General features: G+C 49.5%; 1 protein-coding gene across 10 annotated transcripts in view; it reads left to right on the plus strand.

Moving 5' to 3' along the window:
- GRB10 (growth factor receptor bound protein 10) overlaps window positions 1-16365 on the plus strand; it is a 197208-nt gene extending 180843 nt beyond the window's left edge. For all 10 annotated transcript variants that reach the window (XM_089917928.1, XM_089917926.1, XM_089917925.1 and 7 more), the window contains 5 exons: window positions 389-505; window positions 1386-1452; window positions 1665-1752; window positions 11041-11134; window positions 13461-16365. In XM_089917928.1, the coding sequence (XP_089774054.1) occupies window positions 389-505; window positions 1386-1452; window positions 1665-1752; window positions 11041-11134; window positions 13461-13607 (513 nt within the window). In that variant the 3' untranslated portion in view covers window positions 13608-16365. The remainder of the gene's footprint in view (window positions 1-388; window positions 506-1385; window positions 1453-1664; window positions 1753-11040; window positions 11135-13460) is intronic.
- The last annotated feature ends 11267 nt before the right edge of the window (window positions 16366-27632 follow it).

The following is a 27632-nucleotide window of genomic DNA, read 5'->3' on the forward strand; positions in this document are numbered from 1 at the left end:
ACTAACTTACCCGACTTGGCTGATGGTGAGGGCTGGCTTGCACTTGACGTTTCCATGTCTTTGATGAGTTTTAGTGCACGTTCGGGACCCCGTGAAACACCACACAGTCCCAATCCTGTGGGTACCAGCAGCCTCACCGGTGGCCTTCGAATGCCTCGAGAGGACTGGAACGTTTCTTTGTTCTTCTTGAGAAAGACCCAAGCCATTTTTAGTCCAGGGGCGCTTGCGGCACTGAATGTTCCATCTGATCCTCAGAGAGTTGGGATGGTGGAGGGACTTGCCCGTCCTCTCCTGCCCCTCCCCAGGCACAGCTGTTCTGTGCCAAGGTTCCCACCGGCTCCCTGGCGGTTTCCCTGCGTCTTAAGGACTCACGGCCTCTCGTTTCCAGCGCAGTGTCTCTGAGAACTCCCTCGTGGCCATGGATTTTTCTGGGCAAACAGGAAGAGTGATCGAGAACCCGGTTGAGGCTCAGAGTGCAGCCCTGGAAGAAGGCCACGCCTGGAGGGTAAGGCCATGGCCCTGTCCCGCCAGGACGGGCTCCCTTGCGGTGGCCACTCCACGCCTGGTCTGCCCCCAGAAGAGGGGCTGTGTGCTGGCGTCAGGGGGTGAGAGGCTGGGAGGGTGGGTGGCTGTGAGTTCTCAGCTGCAGGAAGCCTTGGCCCTCCTGGGCTCCTCCATGTGCCCAGCACCCTGCCACCCCACCACCCTCGTCCCTGGGCTCCCGTGGGGGGAGGGGCAAGGAGCAGAGCCCTGGGTTCCCCCGGCTCGCAGCCCCGTTCCTGCTGGAGTCTTCCGGGCGGGCAGAGCGTGAGGCCAGGTATTCCGAGTGTGGCTCGACCTCTAACTAGCTTCACAGCCTTGGACAGTCTTTTTACTCTGAGACCCAAGTTCCTAATCTCCAGATGGATGAATATCTCCCAACTTCCAAGCTTTTCTGAGCTTTAAAGACAGTGTACAAAACACAAGCCCACAGCTCTGGCTCCGAAAGCCTCCCCCTCCTTCAGCCTCAGAGTGCGCAGAAAAGGAGAATGCACCCAAAGCCACGACCAGTGTTCAGACCTGCCTGAGTTCCCTGGAAAATCTCGTGCTTTTCTCCTAAGATGTATTGGGAATTTCACTCCATGTCTTGCGTGTGACAAACACGTCTCTGCTTCCATGCTGGAATCCTTAGAAATATACTAGGATGGGGATGCTTCTGGTTTTGTTTTTAACAACTGCTGCCTGTAAGCTGTCTGTCCTCGTGGCCACATGGGACTGAGGTGTCTGTCATTCCATGGTCGAGTGCCCTGTCACCCGGCCAGCTCCCCGCCCCAGCTGTGTCCCAGGTGGCGTGCTGTTTGTGTCACTCTGCTGTCTTGGCGCTAATGCGAGGATCTCTTTTGCAGAAGCGAAGCACGCGGATGAATATCCTCGGGAGCCAGAGCCCCCTCCACCCTTCCACCCTAAGTACAGGTAAACGCTGGCATCTTGGCCTGATATTTTTGTACATAAATAAAATAAAAGAGCTCCCAACGCTCCCCGAGCTTCACAACGTTGTCCAGGTCCAGAGCGCAGCACGAAAGCTGCGGCCGCGGAAATCCGGGCCCCGTGTGGACCTGAGTGAGCTCCCAGGGCAGCCGCTGTGCGTGGGCCCCAGGCTACCCACCATTCTCTGTTTCCCGCAGTGATTCATAGGACACAGCACTGGTTTCACGGCAGGATCTCCAGGGAGGAGTCACACCGGATCATTAAGCAGCAGGGGCTCGTGGATGGGTAAGGGACACGACGGACAGGGTGGGCGTCTGCTGAGGGTCTGCTGGGCTCAGCTCCTCAGAGCATCCTGCCATGGGGTGCGGGGCTGGGCAACGGTTGCAGCCTCGTTCTAAAGAGGAGCAGTGTGCTCAGGGAAACGAGGATGCTGCAGGGTTTGCACAGCTACGAAGTGGAGAGAGGGATTGCAGTCCATTTCTGTCCAGACGCTAAAATCATTCTCTACCTCCTTAATGAAATTCGAACAGATGAAGAACGCGTGTTGCTTCTTTTTGATCAGTAAGGCAGTGGGCCAGTGGAAAACCGTATCTTCTTGCCTACACCTTTTGCTTTATGCCTTACATCATTGGCCTTTGCCCCAGCCACCCCAGATCTTAGTGACGCAAAGCAGCAAAGCTGTATCATTTCTCACAGTTAGGGCTGCTTGGGTGGCTCTTTCCACCGGGGCCAGCAGAACTCACGTGCCTGGTGGCCAGTGCTGGCCGTGGCTGGGTGCCGAGGTGCCTGGGCACAGGTCTCTGGCAGGTTAGCCTGGGTCCATCATGGCCATCACAGGGATCCCAAGGGTAAGAGGGCAACCCCAGTGCACAAGCACTTCTCAAGGTGACACCCCCATGGTCAAGGCAAACCCGGCAGCCAGGCTCAGCATCACTGTGAATGAGAGGAAGCTGCCCCGGGTGTGGCTGCAGACATGTGAGTGACCGTGACCGCGGCATGGTCCCTCCCGAGCTCAGCCCGAGTCATGCCTCCACCCCCACCCCCCACCCCCACATAAAGAGACCCAGACGAGTTACTTGGATGCCCTGGTCCATCCTTGTCATGGCTGCCTCTCACTGGGTCTACTCAAAAGACAGGCTCTCGGGAGCTGCTCAACTCACAGCAGTCCTTCTGTTCTTCAGATCCTTCATCTTTAAAAAGTTTTATCATGGAACTCTAAAACTTCACATGAGGGAGGAGAGGGTGAGGAACCCTGTCTACCTCTTGCCCAGCTTCAGAATTTGCTCACCTGAGCTGGTCTCTTCCCCTTCCTACATTTTTATTATTTTTTTCTCCTCTTCTCCTCTTTGCCTTCCTCTCCTTCCTTCTAACTTTGCCCACTTGTCTTCCTCTACTTTTTCCTTCTTCTGAGCTGTTTTAAAGGAAACCCCCGACGTTCGGAATTTTTACGTAACTGTATTTCAGTGAGTATCTGAAAAATAAGGACCCTTTTCTTCTGAGACAACCACACTATCGTCGTTGCATCTAAAATAAACAAGAATTTCTTAGTGCCCTCAGAAGTCCCATCATGTTCACACACACGAAAGTCCTTTAAATGTAGTTGGTCTAAAGCAGGATCTACCTGTGGCGTCTGGTTGAAGTGTCTCTGTCTCCCTTAATATAATAGTAGTCTCCCCACCACTCCATTTTCTTTCCTTTTTTTTTTAATATATCTTTCCTTTGTTGAAGAAGTAGGTCATTTGCTAATTGTGTACCTGTGGTTTCTTTGACTGTGTTCCCCTGTCTCCCTCGTTTCCTGTAAAGTGTGGGCAGAGGCTTGGTTAGACTCTGAGCCTTCTTCCGAGAAGGCTTCTGCAGAGCTTCGGGGCTGCATGTCTGTACTGCCCACTTCCTCATCCCGGGCTGGGCGGGGGTCTGGCGTTGTCAGCCGGGCCCCCAGTCCAGCTCCCAGCCCCCTACACCGAAGGGTCTGAGCCACTGAACCCGCCCAGATTTATTGTTTCATTAGAGGTCACAGAGTCATTGTTTTCTAATTCTATTATTCCTTCATCATTCCTTAGCTAAAATCCTTTTCCTTGTCACATATTTGTTTTTCTGGGAAAGGTAGCTAAGTGCTTGGTTTTTCTCTTTGTCAGTTTTCAGGATCACGGTTTGGTGTTCTGTCGTCTTCCGGTGCTTACAAATGAGGTGTTCCGTTCTGGTTTTTAACTCTCATGATGAACTTAGATACTATGTGTTTGATTTGTTTCAATCCAAGCTTAAAATTCTTCATGTTTCCTAGGCCCTCTTTTTGTCCCATGGGGCAGGCCTCTTTCAAGTTGGTTCCTGAGTTCTTTTGACCCAACACTAATAGCGTTTGCTTTCTGGTGTGACACATTCTCTTAAGGGCCCTAATTCTTTGTCGTGGAAAATGGCGTCTGGAAACCAAATCGGTAAGTCTTTTCCATGGACAGAACTAGGACATAGGCTTTTTAAACTGAAAAATAGATTACAGGTTCACATTGATATTGCCAATTCAAATGGAAAATTACAGGGTGTGTACGCCTTTGATTTTATTGTCTCTCTCTTCTCTTCCTCTGAAAAATCTTACTAATGACAGTCGCTTACTTATTTGTTTTACCTCACTCTGTACTTGTCTGCTGTACCCCATATCACATCATGAAAATATTGATAATATTACTTCAGTACTACTGAATTCACACTTTTTGCAGCCCTTTTAATCCTTAAGGAATAGTCCAGGCAGGTCATGTTAAAGTACCAACCTTAAGGTAATTCTTCCGTGGTTCCACCACCAAACTGCCATGTCTTCAGGTTCATTCCTCTGTTTGTTTCTGATTTTTGTTAAGTGGATCTGATTTATTTCCTCTTCAGTTTAATGCTGCTTTTAAAACTATGTAAAACATTGCCTTGGTTCCAAAGTCAGAAGTTATAAAACCAGGGACTTTGCCCCCAACTCCACAATGGGTAAACATTTTCATCAGTGTTCGTTTGTTTATCCTTCTGTTGTTTCCTTTTAAAAGTATAAAAGTATTTGTTTCCGTAGTCTGCCTCATCTTAACAAGGGCGTGTACTGGCCACGGAGGTCCGACCCTGAGCTTAGCTGCGGCCTGAGGATGCTGGGGTGGGATGGCCAGGAGGGGTTGCCCCCTTCCTTGTCCCCTGCTGGGTTCTCTTTCACACGATAGAGCTTCACTGTTTCCAGGCTTCTGTTATGACACACTGTGCCCCACCTTCATGTTTTTAAGTGTCTCTTTGCCGGTGAGTTCGAAGAAGTGGGAGTGTTGAACGGAGGCCGGGACTCTACCGTATGATTAAGGGCCCGTTTCATTTCCAGTCCTTGTTGTGTTGCTGAGCTGTCGGTACATACTTGCCCAGTTTTCTACATCCATTTTTTTTGTATATACTGTTTTTTTAAATTAATTTTATTTATTTTAAATTTTGGCTGCTTTGGGTCTTGGTTGCTGCACGCAGGCTTTCTCTAGCTGCAGCGAGCGGGGGCTACTCTTCATTGCGGTGTAGTTGTGGCTCGCGGGCTCTAGCACGCAGGCTCAGTAGTCGTGGCACACAGGCTTAGTTGCTCCGCGGCATGTGGGATCTTCCCGGACCAGGGATCGAACCCGTGTCCCCTGCATTGGCAGGCGGATTCTTAACCACTGCGCCACCAGGGAAGCCCCTACATCCATTTTTTACAAACATTTTTTCCCCAGGTTGTCATTTGTCTTTTTGACTTAGCTGATGGGGGTTTGGGTTTTGGTTATACAATTTTTCTAAATATGGTCAAGTTTATCTTTTCTGTCCTTTAGCCTGTATCTTTCTGGATTTTTGAGTCATAGTCATATAAGTTTTTCCTGCTTCTCAATCACAAAGGGGTTTGCTCATGTTATCCTCTAGAGCTTGTATTGTTTCTCTCCTCCCTTCCTTCCTTCCTTTTTTTTCATGATTATTTCCTCCTTTTTTGCTTGTTCATTTTCGTTTGTGTGTTTAGATCCCAGGTACATTTCAGAATTTATTTATCCTGATGCGCTGTTTAAAGATGGATCTGAGTTTTTTCCCATGTGGCTGTACAGTTGTTCCGAACGACTTATGTCACTTGATCATACAACAGCCCCTTTTAGAGCCTTAGAGATGACCCCTCCTGACTACAAACAAGACGCTTCTTCTCTGAACTTTCTGCCTAAGAGAGAAAAGCCTACCCTCCAAAATTCCTCTCTCAGTGATGTTCTTTGCCTGTAGGTTTGTGTGTGTCTCCAGGGCTTCAAGGACAAGATGCTTACCCATTACAGCCCTAAATCCTATCCAAAGTGAGCCCTCAGATGTTCTCGTGGTGTCCCATTTACCGTAACATCTGTGAGATTCGTTCCAAGGAAGCCAAGTGGGTTTGCTTACCAGGTGACGTAAGTCATAAACCAATAATTCAAGAGGCAAGTGTGAGTAGAAAGGAAAGGTGCTTTAATCAGAAGAAAAGCCAGTAATCTGGGGAGAAGGTGAACTCATGTCCTAAGACCAACTCTGAAGATTCTGCTCAGCCATGACAGTTTTTAAAGGGAAAAACGGTGACAGGTGGAGAGGAAGAATCCCAGTGAGTCATCGAGGCAGGAGGTTTGGTTCTGCATCCTTCTCCACTGCATGCAGACTGACTGATTCTTCAGATGTTATCTTGCCAAGTGATCTGCCTGCAGTATTGCTAAGGGGACTGTTGAGGGTAGAGAGCCAGTCATTTTTTAACTGCTTCATTCTTCATTCTTACCTCTTTTTATCCAGGAAAAGAATCATCAGGTTAGACAAGGCACGGTGTGCGTTCAGGAGAGCATAGGTCAGGAGTTAGTTTCAATTGCCTAGTGATTCATTCCTATAATTAGGGTCTTTTAACATTAGAGGGGGACAGAAATGGGCCAACAGGAAAGGGGCAAAAGAGCTGCTTTTGACAATGCCAGAGAAGTGAAGGTTCCACAGGACGTGTCACTTGGTGCCGTGGCCACAGCATCCCTCCTGGGGCCCAGGGCGGTGGCACCTACATCCCTGAGGGGCTGACACATCCAGGCTCAGGAAGGGGACGCGGGGGACCAGTGTGTTTTGAAGAAACTTCCCCAGTGGTTGTGAGCTCAGGCCCAGCCGGCCCACTTTGCGTTAAAAGGAGCTGTCCTCGGGCAGGGGAGCCTGGGGTGGACAAACCGTGTTTGTCTTTCAACTTTTCCTGCAGTCTAGCGCCAGTTGGCGAGGTTGCCTCTGTCCAGCCTTGGTGAGAAGTGCGGGCATCCCTCTGCCACCTTTGTTTCTCTCTGTTCTCCCTGGGGTCTGAGTTGCGTCTAAGGTTATAATTTTCGATCCCAACATCCGGCTGCTGGCGCTCTAGCAAAATCAAAAGGCACGGTGATGGGACATCGCCTGAGGTGTTATTGCAGTGGTGCCACATCGTCCGTTCATCCCCTTGTTCAGGGCGGAAATGTGCTGGGAAAACAAGGTAAATTAAATAATCAATTCCTAGTCATTACCCCTCCCTGCAGAGGTAATGGAGGGAAGCCAATGTAGAGAGTCAGACAGCAAGCAGAAAACAGCGCTGGAAGGCAGGCCATAACAACCGTTACAAAACACTGCTTCCTAGACCTTTAGCCTCAAATCACTGCTGGAGTTGGGGTGAGGGGGGCTGGAAAGAGACAGCAGAGCCTGCAGTCAACCCGGGAGGCGGCTCTGAAGTCCGCTGCGTCCGGGCAGCCCCCCGCAGGTGACCTGTGAGTGCGTGCAAGCACGGGTCTGTGCACACGTGTACGTGTATGCGTGTTGCGCTCACACCCCTGGGCCTGCAGGGCCTGCCGCGGGGCCGGCACTCGCTGGCTGCCCCCTTCCTTCCCCTCTTTCCGCCGACAGCCTATCCCAGAGCCTGGGACGGAAGGAGCTTTTCAAGGGGCCAGTCCCGCGCTGTGGCCCGCCCTGCGGATCTTCCCCCGGGGCTCCTGTCGGGACCTGTGGCATTTAAGGCTCTGTGCCCCCCATCCTGCCCCTGCCTCATTCACACTCAGGGTCAAGCCCTGCCACTCCCTTGTTGTCCCCTGTGCCTGTCTGTCATGAGCTGGTCTCTCTGTCCGTGCCCCAGGCCCCTCTGCTGGGTGGAAGGCAACGTCTTTGTCAAGACTTGAGTTCTTTGCGGCTCTCCCTCCCCTGGGACAGAGCGGGGTGCTGTCCCAGGGCTAACGCAGCCAGCTCAGAAAAGCGTAGGGTGCTCACCGGCCACGGAGGAACCACCTGCGCACTTGCTCCTGCTGTGCCGGTGCTCCTCCCTGGTTTCTGCTGGCTGTGTGACCTTGGAGAATTTGCCTGACTTCTCTGGGCCCCGCTGCCCTCACTGTAAAAGGGGGACAGTGACAGGGCCGCTGTGAGTCCTGAGCGAGGCAGTGTGTGTAGTGCCAGGACCACCACACACCTGAGCTGTGCTATCGCTCTGATCTCCCTCAGCCCCTTTGTGCTTTCATGAATGGACACGTGAGCCTTGGCTCCAGTCCTCACATTCCTCAGCACTTTCATTCCGTGCTCCATTCTGATGACCTAAGCAGAGGCATCCGTAGCATATTAGCCCCCAGCCTGGGCTCTGCAGTAGCCACCCCGAAATCCCTGCGCCTGTGCTTTGCTGGTGGCGATCACCAATGCCTCCAGTGTCCACACTGACTACACAACAGCCCTGAGCGTGTAGATGGTCCTGCAGGAGAGGCTGGCAAGGCAGCGGCCTGTGATCTGAAGCTCCTGAGTGTCAGATCCAGGAATCTCGCTGACTCCTAGGCCCTACCCCGTTTCCTCCGTGTGGACGACCGTTAGGCAGGACCTGTAAACCCAAGCCGGCGGGGCAGCCTCAGGATCTCCCGGGTCATACCCCAAACTGGAAGGCGGGTGGGCAACGTCCTCCTTGGGGCTCAGAAGGAAGCATCAGGGGATTCATTGAGGGCTCAGGTGAGGAAGCACAGCCCCAGCTTCTCCTCCGGGAAGATTGAGCCCTGCCCACCCCCAGGTTTCTGCTAGTGAAACACTCGGAGAAAAGGGCGCAGACTGGGAGGCGCAGACGCGCAGCCCTGCCCAGGAGAGGAGCTGGCCCTCTCGTCTTCCTGCCCTCGGGCTCCACCGACGCCGAGCGGATCACACAGGGGCCCAGCTCCAGCTCCGAGGCCCCATGTCTCCCGCCCGCCTGACCCAACAGCGTGGTTGCATCCCGGTTCACACCTCCAAGGTGTGTCCTGCAAAATGCTATCAAAGAGGGGCTGGTATGTAATAAAAGATGCTGTAAAGAGTCAGGTAAGATAGGAAAACTCATGCTGGGGCCCTAAGGGAGTCGGGATGAATATCTACATTCTAAAGCCTCCAAGACGTCCTGTAGTAAAATAAACCGTTTTTACCCTTTATAACGTGGGATTTCCCAGGCTTATGTAACTGCCTTCCCTCTGACATTACAATCTAGAAACTGATGGTTTAGCTGATTACCGCCATTTGGTGTCTAATACCTTTAAAGTATGTTTCCTCTCAGGCCATTTCTACTTTGTCTCTGGGATCAGCGCCTCTTCCTTTCTAAAGAATAACTTGGTCTTCCCGTCTGATTCCAGATTTGTTCCGGAATCATTGTAATGACTTATGCTTCTTGGGGCTATTCTAAGTTTTAAAGTAATTTTTTAGTTAGAGTATAATTGATTTACAATACTGTGTTGGGTTCAGCTGTACAGCATAGCAATTCAGTAGTTTCGCAGATTGTACTCCATCGTAGGCTATTACAAGGTAATGGGTATAATTCCCTGTGTTACACAGTGCATCCCTGTCACTTATCTGTTTTATACATAGTAGTTTGTATCTGCTAATCCCATACCCCTAATTTGTCCCTCCTCCTTCCCTCTCCCTTTTTGGTAACTACGAGTTTGTTCTCTGTATCTCTGAGTCTGTTTCTGCTTTGCGTATATATTCGTCTGTATTAGTTTTTAGATTCCACATACAAGTGATATCATACAACGCTTGTCTTTCTCTGTCTGATGTATTTCACTGAGCATAATACTCTGTAGGTCCATCCATGTTTCTGCCAATGGCAGAATTTCATCCTTTATTATGGCTGAGCAACACTGCATTGTATATGTGTGTATATGTACCACATCTTCTTAATCCATTCACCTGTGGATGGGCACTTGGGCTGCTTCCATATCTTGGCTATTGTAAATACTGCTGCAGTGAACATTGGGGTGCATGTATCTTTTCAAATTAGTGTTTTCATTTTTTCCATTTATATGTGTCCAGGAGTAGAATTGCTAGAGCGTATGGTAGCTCTATTTTTAGTATTTAAGGAACCTCCATCCTGTTCTCCATAGTGGCTGCACCAATTTACATTCCCACCAACAGTGCAGGAGGCTTCCCTTCTCTCCACAGCCTGGCCATCACTTGTGATTTGTAGACTTTCCGATGTAATTTCAAAATGTAGAAAATTTGCAAGAATCATATAATGGATTCTCCTGTATACGTGTTACACAGGCACCTGAGTCGTGAACATTGTAGCACCTTTGCTTTGTCACGCTCTCTCTCTCATTTTTTTATCAGAACCGTTTAGGAGTCAGTTGTAATTATTTCAATATGAAATTTCTAAAAACAAGGACTTCTCTTAGGCAGTCACAGTATCATTATAAAACATAGGAAATTAACGTGAATGTGGTTCGGTCACCTGACATGCCACTTAGATTTTACCAGGGGTCCTTGCTGCATCCTTCATCACCAAGGAAAAGAACTTCCTGGCCTCAGCACCGCCCTGGACCAGCACGTGTCCTGTCTTCCTTTGTGTCTTGACACTTGGAGGAGCGAGTGAGGACAGAACGTGCCGGGTTTGGCCGTCTGCTCACTCCCTGGAGGTGACGCTGGGTCGCCTTTAGTGCATCCCGTCAGGAGGTGCTGGGGTGGATTGTCTCATTCCTGGTGGTGGTAACTCGAATACCTGAAGGTGGCGTCCACCAGGTTTCTCTACTGGAAGGTTACTGTGCGTCCCTCTGTCATAAATGTTAGGTGGTAGTTGCTGAGACTATGAAAATGTTCTGTTTCTCATCAAACTTGGATGCTGGTTTCAGCGTCTGTTAAAGATCTTAATCTAATGGCCAGGTAGTGGTTTCCTAATTCATCATCCTTCTCCGTTTATTTAGCTGGCTTTCTGCTCTTAGGAAGAGCTTTCATTCCTCCCCTATGATTCATTTATCACACCAGTGCGGACTCATGGATTCTTGTTTTGGTCTATGGGTTATAATCCATCCCTTCTGTTAATGTACTTGGTGCCCAGATTGGGCCACATTGCCTGTTGGACCAGCTTCCTTATTTTCTGGCACAGAGTATACCAGCGTCACCTTGTACCTTCCCTGCCTCAGCCCTAGAGGTGCCATGTCCCCAAGGAGCCCTGGTTCCTTTCAGTGGAGAGTGACAGAAAGCACAGTCTGGATGAGAAGGGTGGCCTTGCTCTACAGCTCACTCAGCTCCCAAAACCTCCTGAAGCATCGTATATACATATATATTCATATATATATGTTCAGTCTGGACTTTCTGAATTAACAGTCAATTGACTCTTTCCATCCCCAGGCTTTTTCTCCTCCGTGACAGCCAGAGTAATCCAAAGGCATTTGTCCTCACGTTGTGTCATCGTCAGAAAATTAAAAACTTCCAGATCTTACCTGTAAGTATTGATGTTTTTCACACTAATTCTTACTCTTCTGTGTGCCGGTTTTGTTCTTGGTGCAATTTTCAAGGTCTCGACTACGCAGACTATGAAACAGGAAACATCACAGTTTCAAGCTCACCGGTGAGATCCTTTCAGGAGTTTCTTGAGAGATTGGTTCTTTGAACTTGGGAACGGTGTTTCCCTAGAAGAACAGTGAAAGTAGGGGCATTGTACTGTGGCCCCGACACGCCTGTGTAGCTCATAGGTGCCCCCGAGACAGCACCCGATGGGAAGAGCAAGGTCGGGTGATGGGCAGACACAGAGCAGAGCTGTTAGCCCAGGACCTGGTGCAGGAGTGATCACGTGTGGCTGTGCAGACGCGCGCTGTTGGCCACTTAATCTCAGGATTTGTCTGATTTGTGCTGGTATGGACCAGGGGGACTCAGGAAGCCTGTAGAAAACTGACCTGTGGCCCCCAAAGAGAAGTGTTAATCCTTCCACTGGGTCCTTGGATCAGAAAACAGATTCTCCCTTTGAACAGTTTCAAAAGCCTCATTATTGAAATGATGTATTTTTCAACACCACTCTCTTTAAGAATGATGGTTAGATTTGCCAAATGTAACTGACCTCTTCCATGTGCCCAAGTGCAGATTCTAGTTCATGATTTGAGTGTTGTGTGGGAGACAGTTGTCAGCACCTCCGAGAATGCGTAGCCCCGTTGGGGCTGAGATACACAAAATGAATACCAAATGTGTTATGTACACTGTACGTATCGATGTGGTTGTACAGAAGTGGTCAGTTCTGCAGGTAATAACAGCTCTCGTGAAATGTTTCCTCTGGAACCCGGACCTGGGAAATATGCTGCTGAAAGAGGGTGGCCAGATAGAACTCTGTCGTTTACAAAGTGAAGGCCTGAGAAGGCTTGAACCAAATGCATCCGTTTCACATAGTGGGACCTGGCGTTTTTCAAGGGTGCTTGAGCCCAGGACTTCGTACCGACTGTCTGGAGAGTCGTGCAGACACAGGAGGTGTGAACGGGAGTGGGAAGGGCAGGCAGGGCTGGCTTTGGTGACCTGGGGGCAAGCAGCCTGCCTGGCACTGTCTGTTGAAGTCGCTTCCTGCTGTGCCCGATGCCCTCACTGTATAAACGAGGAAAATGAGACCCTCCCAGCTCTCAGTGGCCTGTCCTGGACCACCGGGAGGGACAGACTGGGTTACAGCCCAGGCTTCACAGATTCCACAAAACATGGTAATAAGCAAACCTGGGGACTGTTGTTCACGGGAAAGTGCCTCATCCACAGTCCTTTTTGTTTTCCTGCTGCGTTATATTATTGACCAGATGTTATTCTCTTAGCCTCAAATATGAAATAAAATGAAAAAGTACTGGCCAGCAGAATATGTAATACCATTGTCCCAAATAACCCCAAATCCTAGAATTATCAGACGGACGGGAACTTGAGAAGTGTAGCAACAAGAATGCAACCTCAGGGCTTAAAGACAGGGTATGGATGTGCTTGGGGCTCCCGAGTTTGCGGATTAAGAAGTGGTTCTTAGTTTATGCGTCGACACAGGTTTAAGGCTAACTTCCTCGGTGTGAACAGTGCAGGGCAACTTTCCTGACCGCAGTGTATTGCAGTCATTGATCTCAAAATCCATTCAGTTAAAGTCGATGTGAATTCATTTCTGGGAGATATTGTAGATGTCCTCCATTTTAAGAAAAATAGCTACCAGATATTCCATGACCTGGGCCAGGTTCTTCTCCTACATGATCTCATTAATCCCTTAGAGTAATCCAACATTTGCTTTGTAACAGAGCAAAGTGAACATCAGAGGGGTGAAGGAGGTTGCCTGGGGTCCTACTGTGAGAGCCCAGGGCTGTGTACTCTTACACGAGCATGCTGTATGCGTGGATACTCACAGGTTAACTGGTCAACCTCACCCTCCTCCATGGGGTGTGCTGAGTGCACGGACACTCACAGGTTAACTGTTCAACCTCACCCTCCTCCTCCATGGGGTGTGCTGAATGCGTGGACGCTCACAGGCTAACTGGTCAACCTCACCCTCATGAGCACGTGAGCCAGGAGGAGCTTGGGGTTCTTGCCCATGACCAGCTCAGGAGCAGGGGACCTTCTCTGCCCGGCCGCTTAGGGACCTGGCAGCACCCAGCACAAACCCCTCACCCCCTCACCTCCTGCCCTGACGTCTTCTAGCTCACCTCGCCAGCTCCATGTGTGTCCCTTAGAGCCTCACTACGGGTGGACAGCACTAATCCTGACTCTGGGGACTGTTTTGTCCCAGAGCTGTGGCCTCTGACTTGGCAGGTCTTCTTGTGTCTCTCTAGTGCGAGGATGATGGGCAGACCTTTTTCAGCCTTGACGACGGGAACACCAAATTCTCTGACCTGATCCAGCTTGTTGACTTTTACCAGCTGAACAAAGGGGTCCTGCCTTGCAGACTGAAGCACCACTGCATCCGCGTAGCCTTATGACCTCAGGTCTACCCTGGCTGCAGGCTGGAGGACGCTGACACTGGAGTGAAGAGGTCTGTGCATCGTTCAGAACACACGTCTGTCTGCACCTTGGGGCTCGGAGCAAGTTGGGTGCGTTCGGCGCTGACCGACCACGATCGACTGGTTTGTTGGACTTGACGATGATTTGCTGCTGCAGATCCAGCAGGGCCGCGCCCCTCTCGCTGGCCTCATCGGGGAGGTCGGAAGACAGCAGACTCGAGAATAAACTGGAATGATGGTCTTGGCTGGGCCATGGAGGCACACAAGCTGGAGAGAAGTGATTGGAAATGAACTCTCGCCCTGGAATAATCTTGACAATTAAAACTGATATGTTTACTTTTTTGTATTGATCCCTTTTTTGCACTCCTTGTTTTCAATATTGTATTCAGCTTATGGCAAGAGGGGCCGTGGCTTTTCAGTCTGTGCAAGATGCAAAGACAGTTGCGAAGGGGTAGCCCCAGAGGCTATTTGCAGAGGGTGGTGCCCACCTTCTGCAGGTCGCTCCCAGGCAACCGGCACCCTAGCCCTCCCCAGTTTCCTTGGAAGCTTTTTTGATACAAAAGGTGTTCCTGTGGTAGGCACGTGGTATGCTCTGTGGCCAGGCAGGCGGCGTGGTCAGCCAGCCCCTGCGCTGAGCACGTGCCCCTTCTCATGCTGTCACCTGACTCCACGTGCTGTGCCCTGCACACTGCAGGTGGCTTGTTCCTTGGAAAACACCACGCAGGGCTGAGTGGTTGCCCGTAGTTGGCCGCGGGCCCGCCTGCCTGAGACACAGTGGGTACCCACCACCCACCCATGGTGGACACCAGGCCGCCTGGCCCAGCTGCAGCCCTTCCGGCCTGTTCTAGGACCATCACTGCCTTACCCCCTCTGCAGTGGTGCTGGCCTGGCAGGGCTGCCCTCCCTCCTCCAGTGGATCAGAGGACCTAAGAGGAAGTGGCACCTGATTGGTCTGCTTCCGTGTCGAGTGGGTTTCCATGGTGACAGAGATGGAGACATTGGAGAGGGCAGCCCCGCAGCCCAGTAGGGGAAGGTCTTGCTTGGTGGCCTCCATCCTGCCGATGGCCCCGAGCCAGCCCGTGCAAAGCGGTGGGTGGCCCGTCGGCTGGCCCAGGTCAGGAATCCCTCACAGCAGTATCGGCTGAGGACAGGTTACCAAGACAACTCTGCATCCCGCTCCAGGAGCTGAGTCAGACGGTGGCTTGCGTTGTCCCCGTCTCCGCCCTGTCCCCTTAGCCGAGTCTTCCGATGTGAGGGTAGCCTTGTCTCTGCAGAGCAGGAAAGGCCCCCCTGACAGGCAGGCAGACTACTTGGTGAAGGACGGTTTCTTTTCCCCAGGTCACGGTTGCCACGCTTCCCTGGCCCCTCTGGCCTGCTGGCCACTGGATCCCCTGGACCCCGCCCAGTGCAGCACTTCCCAAGGGACACACATGGCTTAGGACACAGTGACACATACCCGCTGTACCTCAGTCTGCGGTATAGACACTGTATGTTAGTTGACTAGCCACACTCTACTTGTTTTCCATGAAGTGTCTACTTAGACAAATGAAGCATTTTTAGTAAAACATGTTTTTAACCATGAATGCTCAATTGCGTTGTTTTTTTTTTGGTTTTTCACTTTTTTTGGTTTTTCTGTAGCCTGTTAATCTTTCCAACTGTTGACAATTAGGTCATTCTCCAAGTCATACCTGGCAGCCTCCTTTCACTGGAGGGACTGATGCTCCAGTTACACCATTAGACATTTTTCTCTTCACCGATTGGAGGTAAAACCTTTAAAAAAACAAAAATCAAGCACCAAAAAAAACAAAACAAAAAAAAACACCTCTCCAATTTCTTTTTTCTGTTTACATAGACCAGTCTCCACCAGTGAGATGACTCACTCCCCCCTCCAATAGACAGTATCGGCAGTATTGCATATTTATAAATATACGTTTTATTTAAAAGCAGAACTAAAGCTTGACTCTGACGCACAGTTCTGTGTGTACTTCCTGGCCGCAGTGAACTGTCACAGAGAGTGACCCTCCCGGGGCCCCAGCCACCTCCCTTGTACCGGGCAGCTGGGGATCCACCTGCAAACAGGTAGCCCCTGCAAGAAGCAGGCATCCAGCCAGGCCAGCCAGGGGCTGAAGGACATTCGACTATTATTTTTGTATTTAAATGACATGAATGTAAACGGGACAGCTCAGGGTCGTTTTGGAGCCTGTTGACTTTTTAATCTCTGCCTGTGATTTTCTGTTCTAAATGGAAACTCCGTGTAGCAACCTGGTCTGAATTGAGAAGGAAAACGCCAAATGCTTTGGGGATTCGCGCTAAGTAGGAGAGCTCTGTGACCTTATGCGTTAGAGTTCCAGAACGTTCTTCCGTCTGCTAAACCTTGAAGAAGAAGTATGTGCCTCAGTCTAGATGTTTTGTCTTCTCTTTTCTGCACTTAATACCTGAGGGTTTGACCCATTGGCACACCTTTGAGGGAGTGGGGCTGGCTCGCCGGGGGCTATGATGTCTCAGTGCCACCTGCAGTGACCATAGGATGGCCTGATGTGTAGGCGTTTTCAGGGATTGCAGAAGGGATTAACTGAAGAGACAAAACCTTTATTCCATGTGCTTTGCTCCTTTCTGTACATAGCTGTTCGGCTCATGAACCTAATTGTAAACGTTCAGGTATTTTTGTACAAATAAGGGACTGATGTTCTGTTTCTTGTCATTAGAAATAAACATAAATACAGTGTTCTTCATTTTCTATTGCTTGTAATGTCTGTTTCTGTACTTAAAAGCCCTCGGGCTGGTCAGCCAACGAAAATCTTGGGAAGTGATTTAGGATATGTTAACAGCGTGCCTCTAACCTGGCCGAAAACTAGTTACAGAGGAACGGATGGGATGTGCAGGCTGGCGTGGCCCTGCTGGGTGGGCCCCTCCTCGCATCTCCTCTGCAAGAACAGAGCCCGCTGAACGCTCCAGGAGGAATCAGCTCCCCATTCAGGTGTAGCAAACACCTCAGGAAACTCGTAAAACTCACATTTGTTCACTTCAATGGCACGTTTCCCACCGCAGTGAGACAGTGACGGTGCAAGAACCTGGATTTTGCAGTCACACAAGAAACGGGCAGAGAGAGTAAGAGAATGGATGCCCTGCATCTCTGCTCCCACAGGGCCTCACCTGGGGGTCCGAGGGCATCGTCACATAAGCCACCCTTGGGCCTGACTCGCCTCCTGGCACCCCACCCGAGGCAGAGGGTCTCTTGTCGTGAGCCAGCCTATGGCATTTTGAACTCTCCCATCACTTGTTTTCAGAATGTGGGTCCTCGGTTTCGGGGAGCTCATCCCTCTAAGGCAGGCTGCCCTTAGAGCGAGAACAATAATTCGTAACTCCCTCCTCGTGAAAGGTGTGGGTGGGGGTGCTGGTGTGTGAATGTGTGTAGGGTGTGTGGCAAGGGCTGTGTGTGTCCGCGGCGTGGGAGAGGAGAAACCACCGTGCCGTGTGGGGCGCAGGTGGAGGGGCATGAGGAAGGTTGGACGTGGGCAGGGCAGGTGCAGAGGACTGTGAGAGTCTGTGTGGTGAGAGTGCACGGTGGCGGGATGTGCAGTGTACAGAGATGCGTGACAAGGAAGAACCCGCCGTTTCCGTCCTCCCCGGGGAGGAAACGCTGGGCCAGGGTCCAAAACGTAGCAAAGGCACGACTTTAAACTTGATCTCGCTGCCTTGATCACATTTTTTATTGGTTTTTTAGAACCCATTTTGAGTGATTTGTAAAATTATAAGAATTTTTTATGATAAAAGCGTTCACTTGGGAAATGTAAACAGGAAAATATCCTACCGCCTTGGGTTTTAGAACGGTAAACTCATAGCCACTCTTCTCATCTTGGGAATTATACAGCATTAACAAGAAAGACAGGAAACAAGTGGGAAATCCATCCTTGGCAGAACTGGGAACATGGAAGAGGGGCTGCTCACCAAGGTGGGTTGAGACCAACCCAGGGCAGGAGATGCTGGCGGAAAATCTGACTGCAGAGCTCAGCCAGGCCCGCAGGGGGCACTCTAGGAAGAAGGACACACCTGGAAGGGGCACTACAGACCCTTTTGGGAAACAGCGAGACAGGCATGGGGTCCATGTTGAGTTACTGGTGACATTCCCCCCTCCACCACCCCGGGGCTACTGTGTGTACTTTCAATCTATAAATAGATCCAAGTCTTGTTTGATCTCTGAAAGGTTTCTTGAATTACATATAAATATATTTGTGTTACATCACTGCAGGTCTTTTTTTTAAAGACAGCAATTATATGTGTGTTAGGTCTCTGTCATCTGCCTTTCATAAGCTTTCCCTTTTCTCAAAACTTCTAATTCTCATTTCCATTTGGTGTGCATGTCCATCTGTCCCGTCGTCCAGGTCACTCCCAGTGTCCAGGCAGGAGGGTTCCTCCCTGAGCTGCTTCCAGCATGGACCCACTACCAGGGTGTTTCTTTCTCTCTCCCATTTCTCTTCGGAGCCATGCTGGCTTTCCTTGCATATATTCCTTCATCTCCTGTATCACTGCTTTGAGCTTTGGTGAACTCATTGTTGATTTTTAATTCATGATACTAGGTTTGGTTGCCGTTTTAATCTATTCCATGGCAATATATTTCTACTGAATGCTCTTTACCATTTTTTTCCCTACTCTTTTCTCCTTTTGTCTTGGGCAGCTTCACAGAAGATCAGTGCTGGTTCCGTGAGGAAGGTGAGTTCTTCTTGGCCGAGTCATTTATAGGAAGTTTGTGTGGGAAAGAAGACAGGGGTCGTGTCTGATGCTAGCAGGACATAAATAAACGCTATTTATTTATAAATAAGCACAAAGGGTCACGGATGTGAACTCCAAGACCTTGACAACATAAGCCATCAAGATTGGGCTTCCCTGGTGGCGCAGTGGTTGAGAGTCCGCCTGCCAATGCAGGGGACGCGGGTTCGTGCCCCGGTCCGGGAAGATCCCTCATGCCGCGGAGCGGCTGGGCCCGTGAGCCATGGCCGCTGAGCCTGCGCGTCCGGAGCCTGTGCTCCGCAACGGGAGAGGCCACAACAGTGAGAGGTCCGCGTACCGCAAAAAAAAAAAAGATTGATCTTCCGATCTTCCAACCAGCTCCTCTTCCCATTCAGCCTCCCACACCTTCCATACAAATCTCCCCAAACGATTGCGTATTAATTTGCAGTAGAACAACTTTTTTCCCTCAGTTGTTCTATGGCAAGTTATGCAATGTCATTTTTATAACTATGGAGTTTTGTTATTTGAAATATAAAAATTATGACAAAGTTTCTTAGAACATAAAAAATTCCATTGTAATTCTACACTCACACACACACACACACACGTGCACACACACGCACACACGCATAGATGTCTACGAGGGCTGTAGCATAAGATTCCCAGGGAAGCACTGAATCCAGCTGGGGGATTCGTCTGGAAGGTGTGTGAAGGATGAAGGTGAAGGCGGGTCTGAGCACAGGTAGACAGAGAGTGTGCCCTTATCCAGGTGTGTGGTGTCCAATACGATACCACTAGGCACACGTGACTATTATTTAAGTTGTAATAAAAAATAAAATGAAAAATTCAGCTCCTTGGTTGCACTATCCACGTTTGAAGTCCTCGATAGCCACGTGTGGTAGTGGCTACCGTACTGGACAATGCAGTGATAGGACATCCCCACCATCACAGGAAGTCTTACTGGACAGGGTTGGGCTGGGTGACCCATAATGAGAGGCTAAGTTACAGAAGTGGGAACCGTACAGCTGGAAGGAGGAGGGTTGCCTTGAGAGTCAGCCTCCCTGTGCCTGGGTGATGTTCTGAATTAGCAAAGCACGCCTCCAGATCCAAGGCTAAGGGTACCTTCCCGTAAGGGACACCTCTGCCCCACCCCACAGGTAAGACACACTAATTTCACGTTTGCTACAACAAGGCAACACCATCCACTGTCTCCAGTTTGCTTGGGTCCGCTTTGCTTTCCGATTATAACTGAACTGCAGAGGTTTCACATCATATGCATACACTGTATACAAGACTCAAGGATGTCGGCTTAGCCCTCCCCCACACAGCTCCCCTGGGAAAAAACACACTTCCCAATTTGATATCAACCTATCCCATGAATAGATTTCCTGGAGTGAGCCAGAGGTAGGAAATGCACCTCCTCTCTTTCCCAGATTAGTCACCATTACTGTGAGCATCTCCCCGGACTAAATGTAGTTTTAGTGTCTAAAGCGTGTGTGTTCACACACGGACCCTAAGTGTAAGCAGGACTGTATCGCTATGCGTTGAAGAAACAGCCACCTCTGTCTCTGCAAGAGCAGGAGCAAGCTGTGTGGGACGTCTTGGGAGATACTTTGGTCCAGATGCAGTTACACGAGAGACAGGGCTGGTTCTTGACGCTCTGACTGAATTCACAGCCAACCTGGACGAAGAGCGCTGGAGTTTCTGTGTATGCACCAAGGCACAGTGCAGGGTTCATCCAGCCAACCAGCTCCAAACATACACAATTCTTGGCATAGTTTTTAATTGGAGGGGGGAGACTTACATTATTTTTTATGTTGTACAAAAAGTGAAATGATATTAATATTTTATTATTGCACTATTTCTATTGGACATAAAATATGACTGCACTGCACTTTCTGGGATGATCGAGGTATTTTCTAGGGTCATTTGGAACATTGACAGTTTTCTGCTGCAGTGCCGAGTTGACAGCTGAGCCCTGCTGTAAGGGTGGACCGCACGGGCTGTACCAAACCTGTGTTTCTGACACTTCCTCTCCCGAATGGACACCTTCAAGATGATGCAGGGCAGGCGTCCTCCTGGCCTTACTCCCAGGGGTCCTGACTCGGAAGGTTGGGTAGGAGACAGAAACGTGCCTCTGTACCAGGCCCAGCATGATTCGATGCAGCTCCCACCAGGAAGGAGAATTCCAGAAGCTGCCCAGAGAACCAGGTGTGCCTTCTGCCTGCTCTTAGCAACGTGTCCTGGGGAATCACTTAACACACCTGTGAAAGGACACTACTGGCTCAGAGCCATGGATTTCACCCCATCCATTCATCAGAGTCCCCTGTGGAGCTTTGAACCTGCATATCTTCAGGCCCCTCGTAACCCTACAGAATTAAAATCTCCGACTTGGCAATAAAAACATTTGCCCGTAGACCAGCACAGGTGGACGAGACAGTCCCCAACTTACCATGAGCCCCGGGAATTTAGGGTCCAGGCACCTGCTGTGTATTCATCCCTCCCAAGCCACCAGGGACTTTTTAGCTTCTAAGGTAGTGGTCTTGGTAGAATGTGGCGGGAAAGGCTGGGGACTACATTCAAAAAGGCCTGAGCTGTCCCGTGGAGTACCCAGTGAGCACACGGCCAGCGTACCCGGGAAGGTTGTGGTGGACTCTGGCCCTGGGAGGACTCGCGTGCCTCCGGCCCCTCACTGCCCACTGACGGGCTCTGTTTGGACTCACGCGGTGGAGGTGATGCAGCCCCCGCTGTGCCCTTTCCCTGCACCCCACATGCCAGCCAGATCGCCGCCCAGGCGGGCTTGTTCAGGTGTACACAGCCGGTCCCGGCATGGCCAGGCCTGGCCTCTCATCTCTTGGTTCTCTGACTGGGGTTCCTCCGGCGCCCTCCGGCCACTCTCTTTGTATTGAGTCACTCCAGAGCCTGACAATGGCCTTCATTACATTTCACGGAATCCACGACTGGGTCTGTGGTCAGGTAACTGGGCAAAGATAGGGCTTCTCAAAAGACTGAACTGTGCTCTCTCCCACCTGCCCACCTGTGTACCCAGCAGGGACCTCTTGTGGCCTCTACCCACCCCTCTCCTCCTTTGCCAAACCAGTCCACTAACACCACGTCTCCCCCCTCCTAGGTGAAGCTCAAAAAGACAATGTGGGTGGTTAAGAATCCACCTGCCAATGCAGGGAGACACAGGTTCGAGCCCTGGTCCGGGAAGATCCCACATGCCGCAGAGCAACTAAGCCTGTGCACCACAACTACTGAGCCTGCTCTCTAGAGCCCACGTGCCACAACTACTGAAGCCCACGTGCCACAACTACTGAAGCCCACATGCCTAGAGTCCGTGCTCCGCAACAAGAGAAGCCACCGCAACAAGAAGCCTGTGCACTGCAACGAAGAGTAGCCCCTGCTTGCCGCAACTAGAGAAAGGCCGCACACAGTAACAAAGACCCAACCCAGCCAAAAATAACAAATTTAAAAAAAAAAGACAATGCAATAGGGAATTCCCTGGCGGTCTAGTGGTTAGGACTCAGCGCTGTCACTGCCGGGCCCAAGCTCGATCCCTGATCTGGGAACTAAGATCCTGCAAGATCCTGCAAGCCGCACAGCTCAGCCAAAAAAAAAAAAAAAATACAATGCAATGAAACCCACTGGACCGCATTAGCTTAATTATAATTAGAGCAGCTGAACTGGTGGCTTTGTCTCCAATCAGCCGAGCTGACTGGCCCCCACAGAGAGCTCCGCCATGGCCCTCGGGTCCCACCGGCACGCCAGCCCTGGCCCCCTCCCAGCCCCAGTCCTGGTCACTCGTGAGCTACAAATAATACAGTAAATGGAGGCCCAGAATTCACAGAAGAAGACTGCAAATAGCTAAGGAACATAAGAGCGTCAATTTTTAAGTGAAATGAACAACAATTACAGGAATAGCTGCTTCCTCCAGCTTGTGTGGTCACTGTTGAATCCTCACCTGCACATATTTTACAAATCTCCATCTCCTTTATTTCTCTAGAGAGAGCGTATGATCCTTAGTGACGTCTGCCGTCTTTAATCGTAACCTACGGTAAGAAACGCTGTCATCTTGCGGCCCAGCGCACATACGCCCATACATCATCGAGACAGAAATTTCAGGAAACACGATTTCTCTTGTTAGGTGTGATGGCCCCTCTTTCCTATGCTGCTCTGTTCTGTTTGCTTTCCTTTTTAAAGGTGCTGGTCACGAGATCTCTAAACTGGTTTCATGACCCAGTGACAGGTTGATCCCAGTGATTTGAAAAACATATGAATTGGAGAAGAACTGGGTTGGAGGTATGACACCCCCGATTTCAGACTTCCTCTGAAGCTGCAGTAACCAAGGCCGAGTGGAGTTGATGAAAGCAGAGAGAAATGGATCCGCGGAACAGAGTGGAGAGGCCAGAAACAGACCCACAGGAATAGTCAAGTCTCTCTGACAAAGGAGCAAACGCAAGACAACGGAGCAGAGACGGTCTTTCCAACAAACGGTGCTGAAACAACTGACATCCCCTTGCAAAAGACAAATCTAGACACAGACCTCACACCTGCACAAAAACTAACTCAAAATGGATCACAGACCTGAACGTAAATGCAAAACTATAAAACCTCCAGAATATGACACAGGAGACAATCTAGATGGATAGAGGGTTTGGTGATGACTTCTTAGCTACAACACCAAAGGCACGATCCACAGAAGAAAAAATAAGCTGGACTTCATTAAATTTCAAAACACTGCTCTGCAAATAGTATGGAATTGACATTCTCATCTGCTCCTAAGCAAAGTGGCTTTTCCAAGAAAATTTGATTCCGAGGACATTTCTCCTCTGCAGATCGGTCACAAGGCAGGCCTTGTGACTCATGGCTTTTCACCCCCGACTTCACCGGAGTCTGCGGGGCCCCACTTTGCTCCAGCCTCCACAAAGTGGGAATACTGAAGTCCCTACACCTGCCTCCAGACCAGATGATGTGGCTTTGACACTGTAGAGAGCTGCTCAGTGTAACCGAGACGTACAACTCACTGGGAGAGGAAGAGGCTTCCTAAGACCCCTGCGGTGGGGCAGCTTCACTGGCTCTGCCCACCAGACAGACCCAGATCCTCCTCCCGGGGACGCCTGGGTGTCCACATGTGACATCGCTAGAAGGGGTTCTTTAACTCCAAGCTGCATTCAGTTGAAAATGTGTTCTGTTGAAAAGCTCGAGTCCACATGGTATAGTGAAAAGTACCGAGAACTTCCACTCTTGCGTCAACAAGCCTCCAACGCAGACCTGCAGACGCAGGACTTGGTTAAGTGGCCTCAGCCGACGCTATCCACGATCCATCGCTTCTGTGCACCAGCCGCGAGGTCTGGTGACTCTGCCCACAGCCGTCCCCGGGCACCAGAGCTTGCTGTGTCCGAGTGAGGGGTGTGAGGGGGAATTACCAGCCCTCTCAGGTGGACCACCCCCCATCCCAGCTCCCAAAGTCCTGCCGCAGGGTCCCTGCCCACCAGGCCACCAGGGGGGTAACTGGCTTGGAAACAAGCCTGGTACTGCCTAACAAAATAACAACTAACAGGGCTTCCCTGGTGGCACAGTGGTTGAGAGTCTGCCTGCCAATGCAGGGGACACGGGTTCAAGCCCTGATCTGGGAAGATCCCACATGCCGCGGAACAGCTAGGCCCGTGAGCCACAACTACTGAGCCTGCGTGTCTGGAGCCTGTGCTCCGCAACAAGAGAGGCCATGATAGTGAGAGACCCGCGCACCGTGATGAAGAGTGGCCCCCGCTTGCCGCAAATAGAGAAAGCCCTCGCACAGAAACGAAGACCCAACACAGCCAAAAATAAAAAATTAATTAATTAATTAATTAATTTTAAAAAAAAACTAACAAAACAAGCAACTGGCACGTGAGTCTTTGTCTCAGGGGAAGCTCTGGGGGAACCCAGACTAAGACGAGGACATGACCAGAGTTAAACGGTGGGGTTGTAGATGGGAAAACTCACTTCCTAAGAGGTCAGCTCCCCACAGCTTAACTCTGCATCAGTGTGCTTGCAACCCAGACCTCAGCAGAATTTTTGAATGTAGGAACAAATGATTTTAAAGTTGCCCTTGAAAGAGAAACATGTGAAAGCAGCAAGGATTTTTATTAAAAGAAAACTGATAAGGGAACCCTTGCCCTTCCAAGCACCCCAGTGCATTAGAAAGTGATCAAAGTTTACAGTTTGCTGTACACCTGAAACTAACACAACATTGTAAATCAATTTTACTTCAATAAGAAAATAAAAAATAACAAAAATATTTTTTTAAAAAAAGGAAAGAGATAAAGTTTAAATGCTGTAGCCCTGGCACAGAAATGAAAGAACAATTCCACAGGACCACAACAAGCTCAAGAAACAGAAATATTTTTCAAAGATACTGTTGGAAGAATTAGCTTACTCTATGGGGAAAAACTTAGAACTTTACCCTAAAATAAATTTCAGATGGAGGAAAGCTCTAAAGGTAAATATCTCAAAGTATAAAATGCTAAAAGCAAATAGAAGTAAATGTGTATACATTTTGAGTAGAGGATAGTTTCCTAAATTCCCTGAGATGATCTGTTCTCTGTAGGTTTCTCAAGATATCCTCGACCTTTATCACCATTAGAAATTAATATTTAACCAGCATATGTGGCTGAACAAGCTAGGCCTTGTGGATCTGAAGTGGCAATAAGACTGCAGGGCTAAGCCCACCTCCTCAGCTGCTCTCTCACGTTCTCCTCAATCCCCAGAGCTGGCAAATCTCAGAAAGGAGCCAAGACCCAGCGGGGCCCGAGTTCCCAGCAAGTAAGTCCTGGCTTTCTACTTAATCAATTATGATTGTTGGAAACGGCACCGTCTGGACCTTGACTCTGCTGCCCCAGTGCCGGGTGTTGGCATGAAGGTCAACTCGCTTGGAGACTGGAGAAAACAGGGTCTATCTACATGCTGTCTGTGGGGCTACAGGCACCACGCTGTGGGGAGGGATGCTGGCGCTCACAGTTGCTCACACTTACCCATGTGTGATAAGGCGGGGTCGGGGGACCATCTCGGGGCCACCGCCAACACAGCAAACACAGGACACACGTGTGGATTCCTCTGCTCTCTACCACTTGCCACCCGCGTGGTGGGGGCCTCTAAGCCACTGTTTCTTCCTCTCTAAAATGGGGATTTTAACAGTACCCACCTTGTCAGATCCTGGTGAGCCCCGACTCTCATAACATATGGAAAATACCCAGCACATGGGAGACGCTGAATAAATATCAACTCTTCCCTTACCTTCTTAACATCTGTGACTCTGCAAATGCTCTCCCTTCATGACACGTGTAGTCTCCCCACAGGTAAATTCAGAGTCTACCTGTGCAGTGGGATTTGAGAGAATTAAAGGATCTCTCCTGCCAATCTAGCAGGCTCATTACAATCCCATCAGAAGATACAATTCTTGAGAAGGAACCTTTGCTTCTCCATCAGGCTGGAGTTAAAGCAATAACTTTTGGTTGTTTGCTATGTGTTGGGATTCACATGCTTGGCCTCTATTGTATCCTCATCTCCCAAGGGAGAAAACTGGGACAGAGGAGGTGAGGAAGGTGGTCCAAGACCTCACAGCTCGTGACCACGGAGGTAGGACTTGGATCGTTCTTGTTGTACCACCTGGCGCTTTCCGCCCTGCCATTCTGGGAAAGTGGTGCCTATTTCAAGCACCTACCCCATCCCTGGCCCTGTAGTGAGCACCACAGGAAGGGTTAAGCTGAGCCCCTTGGAGATCAGGGAGCAGGCTGTGGAGGGAGCAGACAGGAGATGCAGGGCAGCTGATGGGGTCGAGGGGGGGATGGAGAGGGTGGGAGGTGGAAAGTGCAGGGCTGCACACAGGGAAGGGGGCCCTGGGCTCCCGCAGTGGGTGAGGGCTCAGAGGGGGTGGTCTTCTAGGGAAGCCTGAGCAGGCAAGCCCCTGATGGCCTTCTGCCCTGAGGACCTTGGATGGCTCCTGGTCAGCCGAGCGCCACAGTGTCATGGGGCCAGATGACAGGTCTGGAAGAGTTCATCCTTGGATGAAGGTGTGGGACAGAGATGCCTCAGAGAACTGTCACTCTGCATGTCCTCAGCGTGGAGTTATGACATTTGAAACTAGGAAAATGTTGGTGCTGCTGAACATTTAAATCATGACTTCCAGACTTTTAAAAATTCCTAAATAATGTGCAAAGAAATAGATCCCTGAGCTTCACTGCACCCCCAGCCTCCGACAGCTGAGGGAGAACAGGGCTGATTCACACTGCAACAAGGGAACTAACAAGTAATCTGTTACGTAACATTACTTTATAAAATGATAAATGGTTCAGTCCACCAAGAAGCAATGCGGTTCTAAACACATACAGACCTAACAGAAAAGCCTTAAATGTATAAAGCAAACCTCGGTACGGCTATGGGGAGAAATTGCCAAATTCACCAGCATAATAAAATGTTTCAACACATCTTCAGCAATGGCAGTAAGCTGGGTGGTAGAGCAAGCTAACGGAAACATTAGTGAAGATTTAAAGCATTTCAACAAGTGACATATTGGATGTATGTGGAACCCTCCACCTAGTAATTAGAAAATACACTTCCTTCTCAAGAGCGCATGGAATGTTTATAAAAATTCAGGATGTAGCAGGCTGTAATGCAAGTCTCAATGTCGATCAGAGAACTGCTATAATACTAGCTGCTCTCTGACCACAATTCAATTCAATTAATTAAATTATAATTCAAGAAAAAGATAAGTAAAAATTGCTATATGTGTCTGGAAAGTTTTGGAAAGGTACTACACAGCTCATGGATCAATTTAAAAATGTAATAGAAGTTAAATAATACTTAGAAAAAAATGATAATGAAATATGCTAATTTAAAAACTTGAGCTATGTATTGAAAGAAGTACATAGAAGAAAGTAAATAGTTTTAAATGCTTATATTAGAAAGTAAAAAGGGCCAAAAAGTAATGAGACAATCACTCAACTAAAGATGTTAGGAAAAGAACAACGGGATAAAGATCACTGAATGCAGTCAATAATAAAGACAAAGGGGATAAATTAGTGAAAAAGAAAATAAAGGTAGATGAGGGAGGATCAACGAAGCCCAAGGGCTATTTTTTTTTTTAAGACTAATAAAATAGACACAGTTCTGGCAATATTAACTAAAGACAAAAAGAGAGCAGAACAGGTAAAAAAAATATGATAATAAAAGGGAATATAATTATAGATCCAACAAACTAAAAAGGTAATGAGTATATCATAAAAAACATTCTTG

The sequence above is a fragment of the Delphinapterus leucas genome, chromosome 9 (genome assembly GCF_059928025.1).
Source record: "Delphinapterus leucas isolate spDelLeu-1000000601 "Yukka" chromosome 9, BTC_Dleu_Yukka2, whole genome shotgun sequence".
Classification (NCBI taxonomy): domain Eukaryota; kingdom Metazoa; phylum Chordata; class Mammalia; order Artiodactyla; family Monodontidae; genus Delphinapterus; species Delphinapterus leucas.